This window comes from Leptidea sinapis, chromosome 1 (assembly GCF_905404315.1).
Source record: "Leptidea sinapis chromosome 1, ilLepSina1.1, whole genome shotgun sequence".
NCBI lineage: Eukaryota > Metazoa > Arthropoda > Insecta > Lepidoptera > Pieridae > Leptidea > Leptidea sinapis.
Genome location: NC_066265.1, coordinates 28,483,811 through 28,502,481, shown reverse-complemented (window position 1 = coordinate 28,502,481; position 18,671 = coordinate 28,483,811). Strand labels below are relative to the sequence as shown.

Sequence of the window (18,671 nt, the reverse complement as noted above, 5' to 3'; positions counted from 1 at the left end):
TTAAAAACATAACATATTGTTTATATTAATATTGTTGAGAGACGCGATGCCTCGTGTTCTTAAAACATTACTACTGATGGTGACTGGATTCTTCTATTTTCGAGATCTCTGCTGTTGTTGTCAAGATTGTAATAATCTTGCATATTAATAATTGTTGAAGTGATTATTTAAGGCTCCATACAATAATTACACGCTCACTAAAATAAAATAATACCATTATTTATTAAAAAGAATGTGAATAACTACGTTCTTTATATATATAAATATTACATCTTCTATATTTCAATCGTAGTCATAGAAGTCGAAACGTATTTTTATGTACAGTTTTGTACAGTTTTTATGTCGTTTACGTCTCTACATACATTACAATAGGACGTTAGTGATGAGTGAATTGTTGAATCTGTACGGTGTATCGATTAAAAAAAATTCACTAATAAATGCCGTTTCAAACTTTGTTATAATGAGACACTAAAATATAAATTTTATTTATCCCGAATGTGAGATTCCGTTAAATATTCTCGCATAAACATGTTTATATTTTAAAAATTGCAATGAAAAACTATCGTCATTTCATAAAAGGCATTTTTTTTCTCAAAATTGATTCCTTCAGAATTCTTTTTGATGTCATTTCTAATATACAAGTAACTACTAACGCTTTGGAAACAAATATAGCTCTGAAAAAGAAGAAGCGGCGCTAGTAACTCTCCCAGCATTCTTTCTTTTTCTATTAATTATTCCATAATAATATGATGTGCCACAAAAATTATTCATAAGGTTTAAATACAATTAATATCCGCTACATCTTGTGCAACATGAACTGACGCTGCAGGTTACTCGCTATGCAAACGTTCCAGATAAAATCGTGAGGGACGTCGTAAATGCTGGGCAGCCGCTTCAGTAAACTCTTTCGTTTGGAAGTTACTGGCTCGCACGCAATTTTCTTGACCTTCCCAGCCAATGTCTTCTGCTTGGCTACACTTCGTTTGTTTCATCAAATGACAAAGTATTATCAACTAAATGATTTTTAGAGCGACATCAAGTCAATTTCCTAATATGCAATTATTGGGGTTGAGCAGGTTATTAACTGTAAAGTTGATCCTGTAGATGAAACCACAACCTGAGAGTTGAACAAAGGATACAAGATTTTATCAACGATACGTCACTCGAACGGTTGGCTCAGTTGGAAAGAGAGCTCGCACGGTCGCGGGTTCGAGTCGCGCATCGTTCATAAAATTTTAAAATGTGTTTTATTCTAATTACAATTCTTATTTGAAAAATTATAAGTTTATTGTATATTGTGTTGTATGTTTTATTGTACCAAGACCCGGTGCAGTCCTTCACTAATACAGATGTCCTTTTTTATTTCAGTTCAAACAAACATGTACACAAAATATGTTTCACAGCCCAACAATATTTAACTTTCTCACACCTTTCAACACCAGTTGCTCCGCTTAATATGGGTGGAGCCCAATAATCTACCAGTGGGAGGCTCCTTTGCACAGGAAGCCGGCTAGATTATAGTTAGATACAACGATGGCACCTATTTCTGCCGTGAAGCAGTAATGTGTAAGCATTAGTGTGTTTCGGCCTGAAGGGCGCCAAAGCTAGTGAAAAAACTGGGCAAATGAGAATTAACATCTTATGTCTCAAGGTGACGAGCGCAACTGTAGTGCCGCTCAGAATTTTTTGGTTTTTCAAGAATACTGAGCGGCACTGCATTGTAATGGGTAGGACGTATCAATTACCATCAGCATAAAAAAAATTAAACATAATTCGATTTAATACTTGAGCAGTCATGACACGACACGGCATTCTCTCAACTACTAATTAAAATCCATAATAAATATTTAGCAATACTCAACAACACAGCCAAAAAATAGGAAAATCTACCAATATTATTCGTGCACACACTCTACCGCCTTATTTAAACAAGGTGGCAAGAAAATTGAAACCAATCTAAACTTCCTTCAATCCAATTTGAATTTCCGCCCGCCTCCGTGTCGCCCCCCGCCCGGCCGATCCCGACCAATATCCGAGCTATTTATTTCTTGAGAATCACGCATCGAGTTCTGAGGCTCAGACTATGTAATAACAGACACAGCCGACGATAGAACTATCTAGAAGCATTACCTACGATTATATATTATATTTAAGATACATAATAGCTTTATGGGTAAATGTATACACTAATAATAAAGTCCCAGCCACTGTTCAGGCATTATCTATAAATAAAGTTAAATGTTTTATAAAAAAAATGGCTCTTTCGTAAATCGTATTACTCCACAGCTTAATATCTAAGTGATCGGACAGCCTGGGACTAGATTATGATTATTTTATAGCGATATAAATTTCTGTACAATATTGTATATTTTTATTGAAAAGAGTGCAAAGCGCTGGGAGAGTTTCTTGCGCCGCTTCTTCTCTCTCAGAGCGCCATTTGTTTCTGAAGCGATGGTAGTATCTAGCATATTAGATATGACATCAAAAGGAGGAATAAATTTTGAAAAATTAATGCCTAATATGCCTTTTATAATATAACAAGTTGGAATTATTACGATAATAAACAACGACGATTCAAAAATTATTACTTTCACAAATTGGACGTAATTCCAGAAAAACGTTCCAGACTACAATAATGTCGAAATTGAGATAAGAACACAAAATTGGTCATGTGATTCATATTAACGGACTGACGAAATGACAGCCCTACTCACTCTACCTGTCACTCTTGTATTTGTTAAGACTTAAACACGAATTCCTTAAAATGTGTTGTTTGTGGCTTGGAACTTTTTCAGAAATTACGTACAATTGAGTATCTAATTTAGAAATACAAGACAAAAATAAGAAAAAATTATAATATCTTAGTAAGTTACTATTTTATGCTAACCTTAATGCGCCCGGCGTTTGGTAATGGGTTGCTGTCACTTAAGAAATATTTTCTTTATAATATAATAGCGTATTTTAGAACATCGTTAATTCGTGAACAACAAAATTCATCGTGTTAGAGCACGGACGAGTAAAAAATGAAGGACTCCGCGCCGTGATATTAGCAAGTGAAGCACCGTTATGCTAGTGTGTGTGCGGTTACGGGGGATTACACAATTTTTTCTCCCTTAAATAATCATATATGGCCACAAATACTTACATCGTATCGTTTTTACACTTGTTCACATCGCACGACGGCATTTTAAAAATATTTTATTGAGACGCAAACTGATCTGTCAATGACGATGACAATTCTCATAATGGCCGCCTATCGGCCTGTAGTAGTGTAAGTGTGTGCGTGGGGCTATGTATTTACACGTTAATCGGCTTGTTTTGGTGCTACACTGTTATGTAAGGTGACACGGAGTCCTTATTTTTTTACTAGTCCGTGTGTTAGTGTGTTAAATTACATAATACTGGCAGCATTTCCACGTAAGATAGCTAGGATGTTCCATTGACCGAAAAAGCTGCCAGCGCTTGGGCTTCCCGTAGCCTTATTTAGTCGCGTAGATAGTTATACTTAGTACATTCTCTGCGCCTCTAGGCCCCATGGACCAAGTGTCTCGATAACAAATGGCATAAAGATGAACCTTTGCTATCTTCGACAGCAGACCCAGTACCAACTAAGGTAACTTGGACATCAGAAGTAGTCAGAGTGTCAAAACTAGTCGCGTCCCACATAATCCCGTACCCTGTGCCCAAGCTACCAGGTTTATAGGTAAGACTATATTTGGCTCTAAAATAGCTAGTCTTTTAAAAAATTCTAAATTCAAATACCTTTATTCAAAATTAGATATAAAATCATTTATATTGAAAGTCTAAAAATACCACCGATTAGAAGAAGTGATGCCCAAATGCACCAACTTGGATACCACATCGGTTTTGAAGTGGTTCATTAAATTTTATATCCAGCTGGAGTGGTAGAATGTCATATATTTAACAAAATGTTGATAATATTTCCATAGGTTCAATTTGAACGGTTTATTGAGCAGATATATAATATTTTTTGGAAGATACAAACTTTACAAACAAGTGTACTTGTCACCTGATATTGAAATAATCACCGCCGCCGACATTCTTCTACAACCCCAAAGGAGCAAACATATTATAAATGTTTGATTTATTGTTAAAGTAGTAAAATTGCTGAACCCATATAACTATTTGAAGAATTATCTCAACTTCTTACGGATTCCGTTACATATAACATAACCGAATTGAAGATGCTCCTTTTTTGAATTTGGGTAATATATTATATTTTCGTGTTTCGTTGTTATAATGAAAATATAATGTAATTGAGGACACAATAGCGTTAGGTAGACAATGCTATGCGAGATCCTTTCAGCGGCGAATGAATGAATCTTTTCGATTTAGAAGCCGCTCATTCGGTCTCCGTTCCTTTCGTTCCTGAGTGAAAAGAAACAGCGTAATTGCAACCGTGGCTTTCGAAATGAGGCCAGGGAGCGAGCGGGTGACTTGGGAATTAAATTAACATCGCCCACGTCCCAAGTACCAATGTTATCTATACCTATAGCTAACATAGATAAATATGTGCAATTAAGTACTTAATTTATATTTAACCGAATTCAAAAGGGAGGAGGTTCTCAATTCGATCGGTATTTTTTTATGTATGTACACCGATTACGCTTAGATTAATGATCCGATTAGCGTAATTCTACTTTATTTCGATGCGGAATAGATGCCATTAGGCCCCATAAAATTTTTAAATAGTTTGACAGTAGTTTTCATTTTATAAACATTTCTTATAAAAAAAATGTCTACGTGAATGATATGATTTATATATAAACATATATATATATATATATAGTTTTCTGTGTACGGCTTTTTTAGGAATTTTCATTTGTTTGCTATATATTATTATTATTAAATGACACTAAAAAGTAAAAAATAAAAAATTACGTTTAAAAAAACTGTCTTCAAAAACTGAAAAGTATAAAATAACTAAGAATTTAATTTAATTCACCTCTTACGCAAACCTTTAACTTTAATATTAATAAAGTGCTATTATTTATATGTGCTACATATTGATAGCTTTGAACTCGGTGCCACTCAAAGTGGCACCAAATCAAGATTTGAGAGATCAGGTCATCAGATCAGATTCAGGTTATATTACCGCCTTAGCTTATGTTGAAATAGTAGTTGCTGATGTTGCCATGTACCTACAAGGATCAGTATCTACGGTAGTACAGTACAGTAAATGTAAATACCACAGTTAGTTTGCTTTATGTTCATATCAAAATGTTAAAATTGTACATAATAATATTATCTAATAGTTGACAGATCGCTAGTTTCGTAGACACACTATAGAAATGGAAGGGACTATTGAATGACAAATTAGGATATTTCACGAAGCAAGAAATTGTTTGTTGAATTTACAAACTTTTATTTGAATGTTTATCAAAAAATACGATGATATTATATTATAGTTTTTCACGTTAGTCTGGTAGTTTTTGATGTTTAATAGGTGATTTTAAATCCTATTTTGAATGAAAACATTTGAATTTGAATTATACAGTGTTTGCAAATGAGCTCTTTTTAAGCCGTTTCTAAGAATAAGAACATTAAATCATTATTAACCCCATCAGCTAGTTTATAATTAACTTTTGAAAACTACAAGGAATAAGATATATTCTAGAGTTAATAAAAATTATGCCAAATATGCGATTTGATAATTGTCATAAAAGTATGTATGTAGGTGGTTTTTTTTTTCATGCCAGTAAGGGACGAGACGAGCAGGTTCAGCTGATGGTAATTATTACGCCCTGCTTATTGCAATGCAGTGCCGTTCAGTATTCTTGGAAAAACCCAAAAATATTGAGCGGCAAAAAAATTGCGCTCGTCATTAAGACATAAGATGTTAACACTCATTTGCCCAGTAATTTCACTAGCTACGGCGCCCTTTAGACCGAAACACAATAATGTTTACACATTACTGCTTCACGGCAGAAAAAGGCGCCGTTGGTACCCATAATCTAGCCGGCATCCTGTGCAAATGTGTGATTCATTTGATGTTCGAAGCAATAAAAATTTCAAAAAAAATTGGCTTGTTTGTTCTATTTAATTTTCATAGAAACATAGATTACGGAACTGATACTGTTACTGTTTGATAGCCGCACGCTTTTATGAACGAACCGACAAAGAAACGATTCTATTACTAAACCGTTTTTTAGTTTTTCATTACTGTAATGGAGTCCATTACTCTGTTCTGTGAATGATATTGTTCTTTGTGCAGGAAATCGAGCACTGCTACTACCACGGCACGGTGAAGGACTACCCGGGGGCGTCGGCCGCCTTCCACACCTGCAATGGAGTCTCCGGTGTCATCCACATCGGCAACGAGACCTTCGTCATACATCCCTTCTACGGCGGAGATCTATCGGTCAGTCCATTCGTTTCAGTAATTACATTTACCTTACAAAAATATAACAACACTATATATAATACCGGTATAAAGTCTTTGGCATAATATCTTTTGGAATCAGATATATTTCCCAGCTTTATTTTATATTATAGGAAAGCGAAACTAGGTCTCATTTCTCTCGCAGACCTATAGATACCTCGCAGATATAATGTTTTTGTTATTTGCTTATCAGTATTTGAGCCATGTGATTTCGTCCCACACGTTTCAATTTTACCAGTTTATGACTTTCCTGTAATAAATGAACTGCTAAATACCCAAGAACACTTTCAGTCATAATCGCTAGTAAATATTTGACCTCGTACAATATATTTTCTGCTCGAATAATCAGAGATCTCATACTTGCTTAGCGAATCGTGGTGGTGATTCATGGAGCCAATGCTTTGCACTGTGTAGTCACCAAGGATGGTGTTATGCTTACCCATAAGAGTGTCGCAATCGCATAGGAGATGAAAAGGCATTTCATCAGCCTCAAGGCAAAATGTACGCTTTTTTGTTTTTGATTCCGACCACACTGAGGTGCCTGTTTAGGCGACAGTCCCCTTTTAAGATCGTGGTAAGTGTGTCTTTATCAGTGCTTTTGAATGGTTTAAGCCTGTTCAGTTGTTTCAGCGTTTTAATGCTTCTTGTTGATATTGGTTCGAGTGTGTCGAATAGCGCTCTTAGGCAGTCCACAAATAGGTTCCGGACCATATGAAACTGCCTTAGCCCCAGTTTATGCGAGGTCATTGGCCGTTTCATTGTCTATCATTCCGTCATGCCCTATCACCCACCTAAAAATCACTCTATTCTTCATGCCTCATGTGTTTAGACAGTCGATGCAGTTTTCAACTATTTCTGATGCCGTCAAGTCTGTGTCTAAAGCTAATAATACTGCTTGACTGTCAGATTGGTTGAAGTAGCCTTGAAGTAGATTGCGTACACTTCTGCTTTAAATATGGAGATAAAACACCTCAGATTTGTGCTGGATTAATGGATAAGTCTTCCATTTTAGAAGCATCGGTGAACCATAAGAGACTCACGTCCTTCCACAAGACTTTGTTGTTCATCCGGTCGTCCCTAGAAGGTACTTCCTTAATATAGTGTTTGACAGTTATTAATGACTAGCCATCACCCCGCTCGTTATAAATTGGGGATTGGAGTGACTCGTAGCACGCCGGCGCTCACCGGCACAAGCAATGGCATGCTAGCGTGAATCGCTCAGCTCTTGTGATGTGCGGAAAAAAAGGCCGGCGCTGATCATTGGATACTCAGTGTCGGCATATTACATAAATAAGATACGATAGTTGTTATGTGATATATTTACCTACGAGAACTCATACATTCGGCACGCGATGTGCAGCCGACAAAACACAGCGTGCTTCCGATATTAGCGCATTACCAAATGAATCCAATATAATCGCGATTCATTAGGTAATGCTCAGTAATTAATGCGGCTTGTGTTGCGGCCGCCGCGGGCGCCGTGTTCGCTGCGGATATTGTTTCATATTCAATATTACATTGGCTGAGTATCTTTCAAATTAGCTTATTGCTTATTAATTATATTATTTTTTTATTCGTTTCAAGATCTTTCTAGGTCTCGTTTTCAGGCGGAGTGCAGATGAAATGAATCAGGATAATAATTCTCATAGGTAGTTGTCATATGAAGTTTAGTGCCATTTATTGCCTCTGAGGTAGTATTTGCTGTAGACAGATGATTTTTGGCATTTACTGACACTGTCCTCTTCTTCTTTGGTATCTATAGTTTAGGGTTCTAATTTAGAGATTATCAAATTAAAATAAGAAGAAATGAGTCTACAACAGAATATCTACTCACTATAATAATATACTCGGAGTATACTCTTACCCTTTCGGCTGTCTTTAAGACCTGTAAGCAGCACTTTTAATTCCTATCAAATGAGCTGCTTAGTTATATATATTATTAAAAATAGATATATATATAACACCGCCGTCCACATTGTGCTGAAGCACCAGAGGAATCACAGGCGCATTGCCGGGCTTTACTTACGGAATGTGTACGCGCTTTTCAAAACCAGTCCCGAAATCACCTGCTATATAAATTTAAGCTGCTTTTTATAATTTGTCAAAAGCCATAGCATTAAATTAAAAGTCAGCAATATTATGATTAGTAGTGTCTGAGTCGTCTTTTCCTTTATAGTGATGAATTTTAAGCGAGAACCTATGCCTATGCATACTGAATTATGAAAAAAAATACGCTAGTAGCCCACTAGATACATAAGTGTCGATCCATCCTCTGTGCACATACTGACATTTCAATGATACAAAATGCTGTTGATTCCTTTAGAATTCTTTTTGATGTCATTTCTAATATGCTAGATACTACTACCGCTTCGGAAACAAATAGAAATTCTGAAATAAATATGCTATATTACTTAATTGATCAGTAACTAACAATATATGATGACAATTTGACAAGTTGTTTCAATTAGTCAAACAAGTTTGGTGTACCTATCAAGCACAGGAGTGTATCTTCTTACTCCCTTATTCATAATAGTCTGCTAACTAAAAGCATCGCTAATTCTCACTCTGTCTTCTTCTATTGACCTAAGTCAGAATGAGAAAAAATACTCCTAAGCGGCTGTTTAAAGTTAGCGGACCATTATGAATAAGGGGGTTAAAATTTCAGTAATAAGGCACTCAGACATATTTGAAACAGCTGCCATTATTAAAACTTACCCTTGATTTGTATGGCTACAAACGTAGTGATGATAAAATATTATTTAGTGGTGGTTTAGTTAATCTTCTTGATTAAAATTTAATTTCTTTTGAATTTCAGACCTGTTCACGTCTTAATTTATGCTATCCTTCACTACTGTAACGAGACTTAAGTACTCGTAACTTTAAATTTCATTCAAATGTATAATAATTAAATACAGCTTGGTGAGCGACGCGGACGATTGGTCCTAGCGTCATGCTCGATCCTGATATCGAACTCTGCTTTCTTTAGTAATAAAAAGTTTTTTTATGAAAATAAGGGACGAAATGAGCAGGACATTCAGCTGATGAAAATGGATACTCCCTGTCTATTGCAATGCAGTGCCGCTCAGAATTCTAGAAAAACCTCAAAAATTCTGAGCAGCATCATTTGCCCGGTAATTTCATTCGCTATGGTGCCTTTCAGACCAAAACACCATAATGTATAAACATTATTGTTTCACGACAGAAATAGGTGACATTGTAGTACCCATAATCTAGCCGGCATCCTGTGCAAAGGAGCCCATTGGTGAAGTTCAAACTTATTTAAGTATTAAAGGAAATTGTTTTCCCTTTTGAGAGATTCTAGAAATATATTATTTAAAAGTGAGGCAATGAGTTTTTTTTTTTTTTTCACTTCTTCAGCCTAAAGCTCATTGGTCATCAATTGGTCATACATAGAAAAAGTGAGACATTTAAAACGATGTCGTACTTTAATGGATTAATAAAACAGAAACTAATATAAATGGCCATTTGAAGTACAACCCCAGGGACGCAGAGGCGCAGCCCGGCCATCCGCGTCGGCCAGCGGTGACTGGTCATTAGTCAGCGAGGCGACACGGACCGACATTTGTCAGTAGCTAGATAATCCCGCCCTTTATCACACAGCTGCACACATCTGTACCCTTCCACACACGGTGGTCACGAGTAGCCACCCGGAGCAGAATCACGGAGCTCGGCCGGGACCAACACGACTCAATTACCATTTCGCACTTTATCTTAAACACACTCATACACCCTCGACGACAATTCACGACGCGTGGCAGTTAGTTGGGCCAACAAATTCAATATGAAAGCCTCGCTGTTGTTTGCGACGTCTAACGGCCGTTGCCAATATATTATCTACAGATAGAGATAGATTACTTCTTCTGTCAGTAATTAGCTATCTATCTTCTCGGGCTGTTCCAATATTCCTGATAAGTGATTCTTATCGCCAGTTTACTGCATATAAGCTGCCTATCTGGGCACTCCCATGCGTTCTAGCTTGCGCAAAATAAATTAAAATTTAGGGAGAAATGTCATCCGAATTTTGTTTTCTTTTCTATCTCAGGATTTTTAAGGCTCGACTTGTTTGAGTTTTTTAAAACGCTGCCACGGCAGAGGATAAGCAAAAGGGCTTTGCACATATTAAACACTTATTACACAATAAGTTATTTTTTTACAAGGCAAACAATAATGACCCGGCTTGTGATCCCCCGAAAACGTGGGTTTGACAAATACATACATTACTAGAGACAGACAATGTTACTGACAGCTACAGATACGGATAATATTAAGATGAGTAAATTGCAATTTTCGTACAAACTTCTCTCCCTGGTAAGCTATTCCGTCTTGCCATTGACAGAGAGCGTGTACAGATAAGATGAGTTACCTTAGTTAGTTAGTTGATTAGTTACGGAGTTAATTGGGATAGAAAATTCAAGGCTGGATATGATTTTTTAACGGCCGTTAGACTTACAAATATGTGTGACTATATCACTTTTCAATAAGGCTTCTACCAAATAGAATAATATAAGTAAATAATCTTGTAAATATAATTATATATTCACAAGATTAAAGTGAAAATTAAATAGGAACTGATTGTATATTGGCTGTGGTTACAACAGAAGTCAATTTATTAACTTCATCAATTGAACTAAAATCGGATTCAGTTTTTATTTTTCTACAGCAAACATTAGTTTTCGCTTAATCTGAAATATTATGTTTGAGGGTAATACTATTGAAAGTTTAGTCAAGTTTCACAATATAGAAAATATCTTAGACACAATATTATCACGAAATATTGCGACCTGTTTCTGTCGCGTTAGTTCCGCGTCGGGACTCGTATTCAAAAATCATTAGAATTTTTGAAGTATCCATCATTCTTGTCTAAGCTGAATAATAAAAAACAACTGAAAGTTGATAGTGGAATGTTGCATATTTTTTAAAAGAAGAACTACGTTTCACTCAAAAATCTCAAACCATGAAGGTTCTATGTCAATACGAAGTAGTTACCTATTATAATATAACGGCAATTTCATATTGTAAGTCCTATAATTTTTGTGATCTTTTAAAATTTAAGTAACTTATAATTATGTCAGTTGAGATTAAGTGTCATCTTAAGTCTTCCTTCATTAGTATAAAAGTAATTTGTGGCAATAAGTCGGTTCGTGGTGCGAGCGCTCGATTCTCACATAATCCCTCTTCTAAAGGGCAGCAATCAAGGTTCCCGCGATGAAATAGCCTAGAGATAAAAGACAGAAATGAAACACTCAAGCCGTACGTTCGAGCCGTACATTAATCATCACAAATAAAAGTGGAGTGAATCGCGATTTCCTCTCTTACATTCTGGAGTGCTTCCATTTACTTGTGTTGTTGTGTTACATTGCCAGGCCACGATATGACTGCGAGTGTGCTCTTCAAAATACTCGCTCTTCACTTATTTACTAATTATAGTCATGGCAGGCAACACTTATCCTAGATATAAATCCTAATGATATTAGGTACGATAACCCGAGAAGTTTTTGAAAAATACGACTCTCCAAATTATACGACGATATCCAAATTTCAAATGCCAAATATCAAGAAATTTGCTTCACAGAAAATACGCAAATATTACAAAGTGATCTTAATTCAGTCTCCGATTGATGTGTTTCAAAGTCCAAGTCATTGTTCTTTATTTGCAAGAAATATTTACAGCAAAGTTGTTACAAATTTAAGACTAGGCACATGTTTCGTCTTGACAGACATACAAATATTTTAGTAGATGCGTTTTATATTTAATATTATAAACTGATATAAATTAATAAATGGTATATTCAAGTTGGATAACGTATAATTATACTTAAAAAACCTTTCAATATACCATTAGAATATCACTTTTTTTATTTAATTAATAGAATGTCAAAAGAAATAATATAGTAAATAATTACCTAATAATAGATGCTATATAGCCTTGATAGGCAATGATAGCAGTAACAGTAGCTTCTTTTAATATTGTCTTTCTGGTACGCCTAAGAGCACAGACAAATTTATGAATTCTTTTAATCAGTGATTCACCAAGGAATTTTAGACTAGTGACTTCTTCAATAGATTTAACATGATAATTGATACTTCTAACGAATTATGATTCGTATTTTTGTTACAAAATTGAAACATTTTAGTATGTTCAGTATTTACACGTAATTTGTTTCTTTCCATCCAATTTATAATTGTTAAGATTTCATCTTTTACAACTGTGTCATAATTTATTGATGTGCAAAGGTCAGGTATCAGACTTACGTTACTTAGATACTTGGATAGGATGGGAATTAGTATGATTGGTCTATAGTTTCCTGTATCTGTTTTATCACCGTGTTTGTAATAGAATGGTCTTGTATTCCTCAAAATGCTTTAACTTAAACTTTCCTCGAAAACAAAATTCTTCACGAAATACTTACTTCGTAAATGCTTGTCCACTAACAGAAGATTTTACAATGAGATATTTAGGTGGCATGGTTGATACAAGAATAGATTTTAAAGAGCTTTAAATTACCAAAAAGGTATCTCGTCTTGCAGGTTTTGTGATAAGACAAACCTAATTGTTCAAAGACCCGACCCGATGTGTCTTAAAAAATACACTTAAAAATACATTTATTTTGCAAACAAAAACTGACAACAGATTTGCTAATGAGGTCAACCAGTCATAGTATGCGGGTAGAATCAATGCTATTCATAATGAAACGGACCCTCTCTTACCACGTCGGAATTTAATAATGTCATTGCGAATTGAACCCGCTTCCAGCTACCTGACCGCTGTCTGATCGGCCAGCGCTCTCGTATAGTATTATTTCACACTGTTGCAGTTAAGATCTCCAGTGACAAACTTATTGGCCCTCACCGTCTCGGCTATGGAAGTTACAAAGATAAAAGATCAAGGCCTACACGACTGCCACATAATTATAATGTTTCTCATTGCAGTTAAAGCACGAAATTGTCGTTTTAACACACTAGTTGCTGTCGATTAAAATAAATCATAGTTATAGATTTAACCACCACGATACTGGCAGGTGCTCAAACTATTCAATCGTTACAAGGGGTTGCCGTGGTACGTTATTACAATATCCGATGACTGTTTCAGCATTTCAACATTTTCCACTAACTTTACAAGTTGTTACTTGTTTCTAGCACCATTACCTAGACAGTCTCTGTATTTGGACACTAGATATTCATGAATTGTTTGATGAACTAGTTATCGTGCTTAAGCCGTAACATGGCGAGTGCGTCACAAATCTGCCAGATAGCGCCGAGCTCACGGCCCGCCGCGGCCCCGCTCGTTATTGGCTTCATATTCAGCACCTAATCAATTACCGACCAACTCTGAGGTTTACTCCAGAACTGGGAGCGTTATTCCTCGATAATGTAAGAGGATTAATTCCGCTTACTTTCATTTTTGAACAATGTTTGATAATGAAGTTTGTGGAATTACAATTTATGCATAAAGCTCGGTGGTAATGTACCTATTCATTATGTGTGTTACATAATATAATAATACAATTAATGCCTTGCTTACTGATAGGATACAAAAGCCTATGTTGCTGGCTTCTGGAGCTCAATTACACCACTATCACACGCCACTGACTATTTTTTTTTTGCTGAGTTTTATCTGAATTTGCTATGCAATGAGTTTCCTAGTACGGTTTAAACCTTCAGATCAATGCGATATGGGTTCCGACAAAAGGAGCGTCTACATATAAGGCCAGCAATACTCATTTTGTCTTTCTCTAGTGTTTCATGAGAGCGTGGGCGGCTGTGATTATTTATTCACATGATCCGTGTGCTTGTTAGTCCTTCACATATTTAAAGGACCTATTTGCTTATTTCATTGATATAATATGATTTGTGTAAAGTTCAGAAAACTTGATAGTAATAATTTTAACCGACTTAAAAAAGGAGGAGGTTCTCAATTCGTCGGTATGTTTCTTTTTATGTTTGTTACCTCAAAACTTTCGACTGGGTGGAACCGACTTTGATAATTCTTTTTTTAATTTGGTCCAGATCTGACATGTGGATGATAAATTAACGAATAACTCAATATGGCGCCACCCAATTTCGATGATCTTTTTTTATTGGAAAGGATATACTTCAAAGATAGTTTGGTGAGAGTTTGATTAGGTTCTGATTACGGAATCTATGAGAAAAAAGGGACGTCTTTAATTCTTAGGAGCAAATTAACGATACTCGGCCGAATCTTTTTTATGCTAACTAAGTTATGGTATCGTAGTCGAATATGATGATCAATGAGACTCACGTAAGGTTGCGATCTGTGGCAGAAATATCTGTCTGTAATCAAATTGCAAAGCGCTTACGTTCATTGTTGCATTGAAAAATTAAGTATATCTACACATCTTTCGACAAATTGTTACTTGGTGTTCTTCAAACTCACAAAAAATCCAAAAATAAAAAATAAAATAACAAATAAACAACCGTCTCCAAAAACACTATTCACAAACAATAGATATATTATGCAGTAAAAAGTATAAAAATAATTGCGTATTTTTATACAATCCAATAATAAATCTAATTCTAGTTACGATTATTGTAATTTTTGGAGTAGGTATCATCCAAGATAGGTTTGTAACTAGATACATATAGTTATAGGTGAGATGTGCTTGAGTCGTGAGGAGGCGAAAGGCGACACCGATTCCAAAAATAACAATAATCGTAACTAGAATTAGATTAATTAATTTGATTGTATTAAAATACGCAATTATTTTCATACTTTTTAGTTCATATTATATCTATTGTTTTGGAATAGTGATTTTTGAAGTCATTTGTTTTTTTGTTTAAATTTTTTAATTACTTGATGTATTTATTCGTCAACATACTAAATTAATTTAGAAAACTAGTGAAGTGGAGGGCTTTAGTTATGATCTCCTAGAGTGGAATCATTATAATAATCCATTATCTAGTGGCTGGCGTCCTGCACACCAGCACGGTGCCCTGTTGGGATCCGTATTTTGATACTCACCGATGTAGTCGTTCGTGGCTTGATCGATAACCGCTCAGATACAAGTTGAACCAGAAATTTATATTAAAAGGAAAAAAGGCATTTATATTCTCAAAATCAATTCTTTTAGAATTATTTTTGAAGTCATTTCTAATATGCTAGATATTACTACTACTTCGGATACAAATGGCGCCCTAAGATAGATGAAGCGGCGCAAGAAACTCTCCCAGCATTCTTTTTTTGCGCTCTTTTTAATGAAATATACAATAATGTACTGTCATTGCTATTGCTATAAAATAATCATAATCTAGTCCATGGCTGTCCGATCATTTAGATATTCAGCTGTGGAGTTGTAGAGACAGCGCTATTTAAATAAAACATTTAAATTTATTTTTAGATAATGCTTGAACACTGGATTTGCTATTGATTCTGTCGCTCAAATACAAGTTCGTACCAGAACCATATATTGACACTATAAGTGTTTCTACATCATTATAAATCTAAAAGAATGCGGATCAAACATTCACTGAGATAAATTTAATTTCGTGGTAATTTTGTTTGTTTCGTTTTAATTGGTTAGGTAAACAAATCGTAGGTATAATACAAATAAGTACTTAGTATTTAATATCTTTATAAGACAATAGGGGACTCCTCTAGCAATATAAATACACAATGTACAAGTAATGGTAAACATAATAATTGTAAAGTTATAAACCTGATGCACCAAAATATGCAAGGATTGTTAGGTAAAGAACTGTAACTGGAGTTACTAACGAACCATGAAAATATTGATATCTTATGTCGTACTGAACACTGGCTTAGAAAATATGAGCTCATTTTTAACTCCAGTGGTCATCGGGTGGCAAGTGTGTTTAGCAGAGAAAAGGCAACACGTGGCGGCTCTCTTATACTTATAAGTGAATCATTGAAATTCAAAGACCGTAAAGATATTGTGGGCCTCCAGCACCTCTAAGAGTTGTATTGATAATATTTTTACTAATAATAAACCTATTTCTCAATCAATAATTAGTAAACTGAGCTCAGACCACTTTGGTCAATTAGCCTCTTTTAATATTGAAGGAAACAAATGTACTTCAACTAAAAAGTTTGTTTGTTCCAAATGTTTGTTTAAAAATTATTTAAGAAAATATGTACTATTGCTAAGTCAATGCATATTAGAGAAATAATTAAAAATGCTTCAAATAAAATAAAAATGACCTGGAAAGTTATTAACTCGGAATCTGGAAGAGCGAAAGACTGCAAGTTTGAATATAATCTAATAATAAACAATACAAAAATCCACTCTGAGCAGGAAGTAGCTTCTGCTTTTGAGATTTTTTTTTCTGAAATTCCAGTTTCCATCTGAAGCACCCTTGTCTCCTCCACCAGTGTTGCCGAGTCACTTCTTTTGGAAAATGTTAAGGAATGTAAACAAAATTTCAAATTCAGTGTTGTTATCCCAGCAGAAATAATTAAAACTTTCAGATCCTTAGAAATGAAAAAAACTGCTGTTATATGGGGCATATCTGTAAAAATAAAAAGTTCTGTTATTGACGTCATAGCACTAGTTTTTAATAGCTGTATTGAACATGGCGTGTTTCCTGACCTTCCGAAGTGTAGTAAAATTACACCAATATTTAAATCGGGACTCACTTCTGACCCGAATAACTATCGCCCTGTTTCGGTGTTGCCGACCCTTAGTAAAATTTTTGAAAAAATTATTTTAAGCCAAATGCTTACTCACTTTAACACTTATAAGTTACTTCATAAGCAATTTGGCTTTACTAGGGGACGCTCGACTACGGATGCAGGTGTTGAACTCATCAGGAATATTTTTGAGGCCTGGGAGGAATCACAGAATGCACTTGGTATCTTCTGTGATTTATCTAAGGCTTTTGATTGTGTTCAGCATTCAACGCTGGTCAGGAAGCTATGCCACTATGGTATAAGAGGATCTGCACTCGATCTTCTGATCTCATATTTAAATAATAGGATTCAGAGGGTCGAGGCGAATGGCAGGAGATCTCCTGGGACTCCTCTCGGTATGGGGGTACCACAAGGGTCTATTCTTGGACCCATCCTCTTCCTAATTTATATAAATAATCTACCTAACCTTGTAGAAAATAAACACAAGGTGGTATTGTTTGCGGATGACACTTCACTTATATTCAAAGTGAAACGAAGCCAAGTTTTATATGATGAAGTAAACAATGCTCTATCTGACATCGTGTACTGGTTTAGCGCCAATAACTTATTGTTAAATAATCATAAAACCAAACATATTAAATTCACCGCGCCAAATGTCAAAAATGTAGATGCGAATATTTTATTAAATGCAGAGGTGGTAAAACCAGTGGAATCTGCTTTTTTTTTTATATATATGAGAGGGGGCAAACGGGCAAGAGGCTCACGGGATGGGGAGAGATGAGGCAACCGCCCATGGACATCCGCAACAACAGGTGTGTCAAGAAATGCGTTGCCGGCCTTTAAGGTGGGAGTATGCTTTTTTCTTGAAGGTCCCCAAGTCGTATCTGTTCGGGAAGACCGCTGCCGGTAGTTGATTCCACAAAGTGGCTGTGCGAGGCAAGAAACTTCGAACAAAACGCGCGGTTGTGGAATGCCAGACGTCTACGTGATGCGGATGGTACTTTGCACGTAATGTCCGATGGTGGAATTCGGCCGCTGGAATCAACCCGAACAGCTCCTCTGAGCACTCCCCGTGATAAATGCGGTAGAAGATGCAGAGAGAACCCACATCTCTACGCAATGCTAGAGAATCAAGCCGATCGGAGATGACTTGTTCGTCGATGATTCGAGCCGCTCTTCGTTGTATGCGGTCAAATGGAAGAAGCTGGTACCGGGGAGCACCCGCCCAGAGGTGAGAACAGTACTCCATGTGAGGCCGAATTTGCGCCTTATAAAGTTGCAGGCGGTGGCTTTTAGTGAAGTACTGTCTCGCCTTACTTACTTAAAGCTTTTTAGAGGCCAGTTTGGCCTTCTCCTCCAAGTGACCACGGAACTCAACGTCGCTCGATATATCGACGCCAAGTATGCCAATACAGGCTGTGGTAGTTAGAGGAGTGATCTCGAATCGAGGGGATACGATATATTTCTTGGCATTACTCTTGATTCCAAATTGCAGTGGGGCCCCCATATTGAAGGATTGGCGAATAGGCTTAGTTCTGCAGCATATGCGGGCAAGAAAATTAGACGGTTAACTGACATAGATACGGCGAGATTAGTATATTTTAGTTATTTTCATAGCATTATGTCCTATGGTATATTGTT

The 18,671-nt window shown here is 35.9% G+C and overlaps 1 protein-coding gene across 1 annotated transcript in view; it reads left to right on the top strand.

The window, feature by feature from the left end:
- The window catches only part of LOC126965582 (disintegrin and metalloproteinase domain-containing protein 33), a 358,284-nt gene that overhangs the window by 263,134 nt on the left and 76,479 nt on the right, over positions 1-18,671 (top strand). Inside the window, exon 7 of the mRNA XM_050809220.1 lies at positions 6,236-6,382. Coding sequence (XP_050665177.1) covers positions 6,236-6,382 — 147 coding nt within the window. The remainder of the gene's footprint in view (positions 1-6,235; positions 6,383-18,671) is intronic.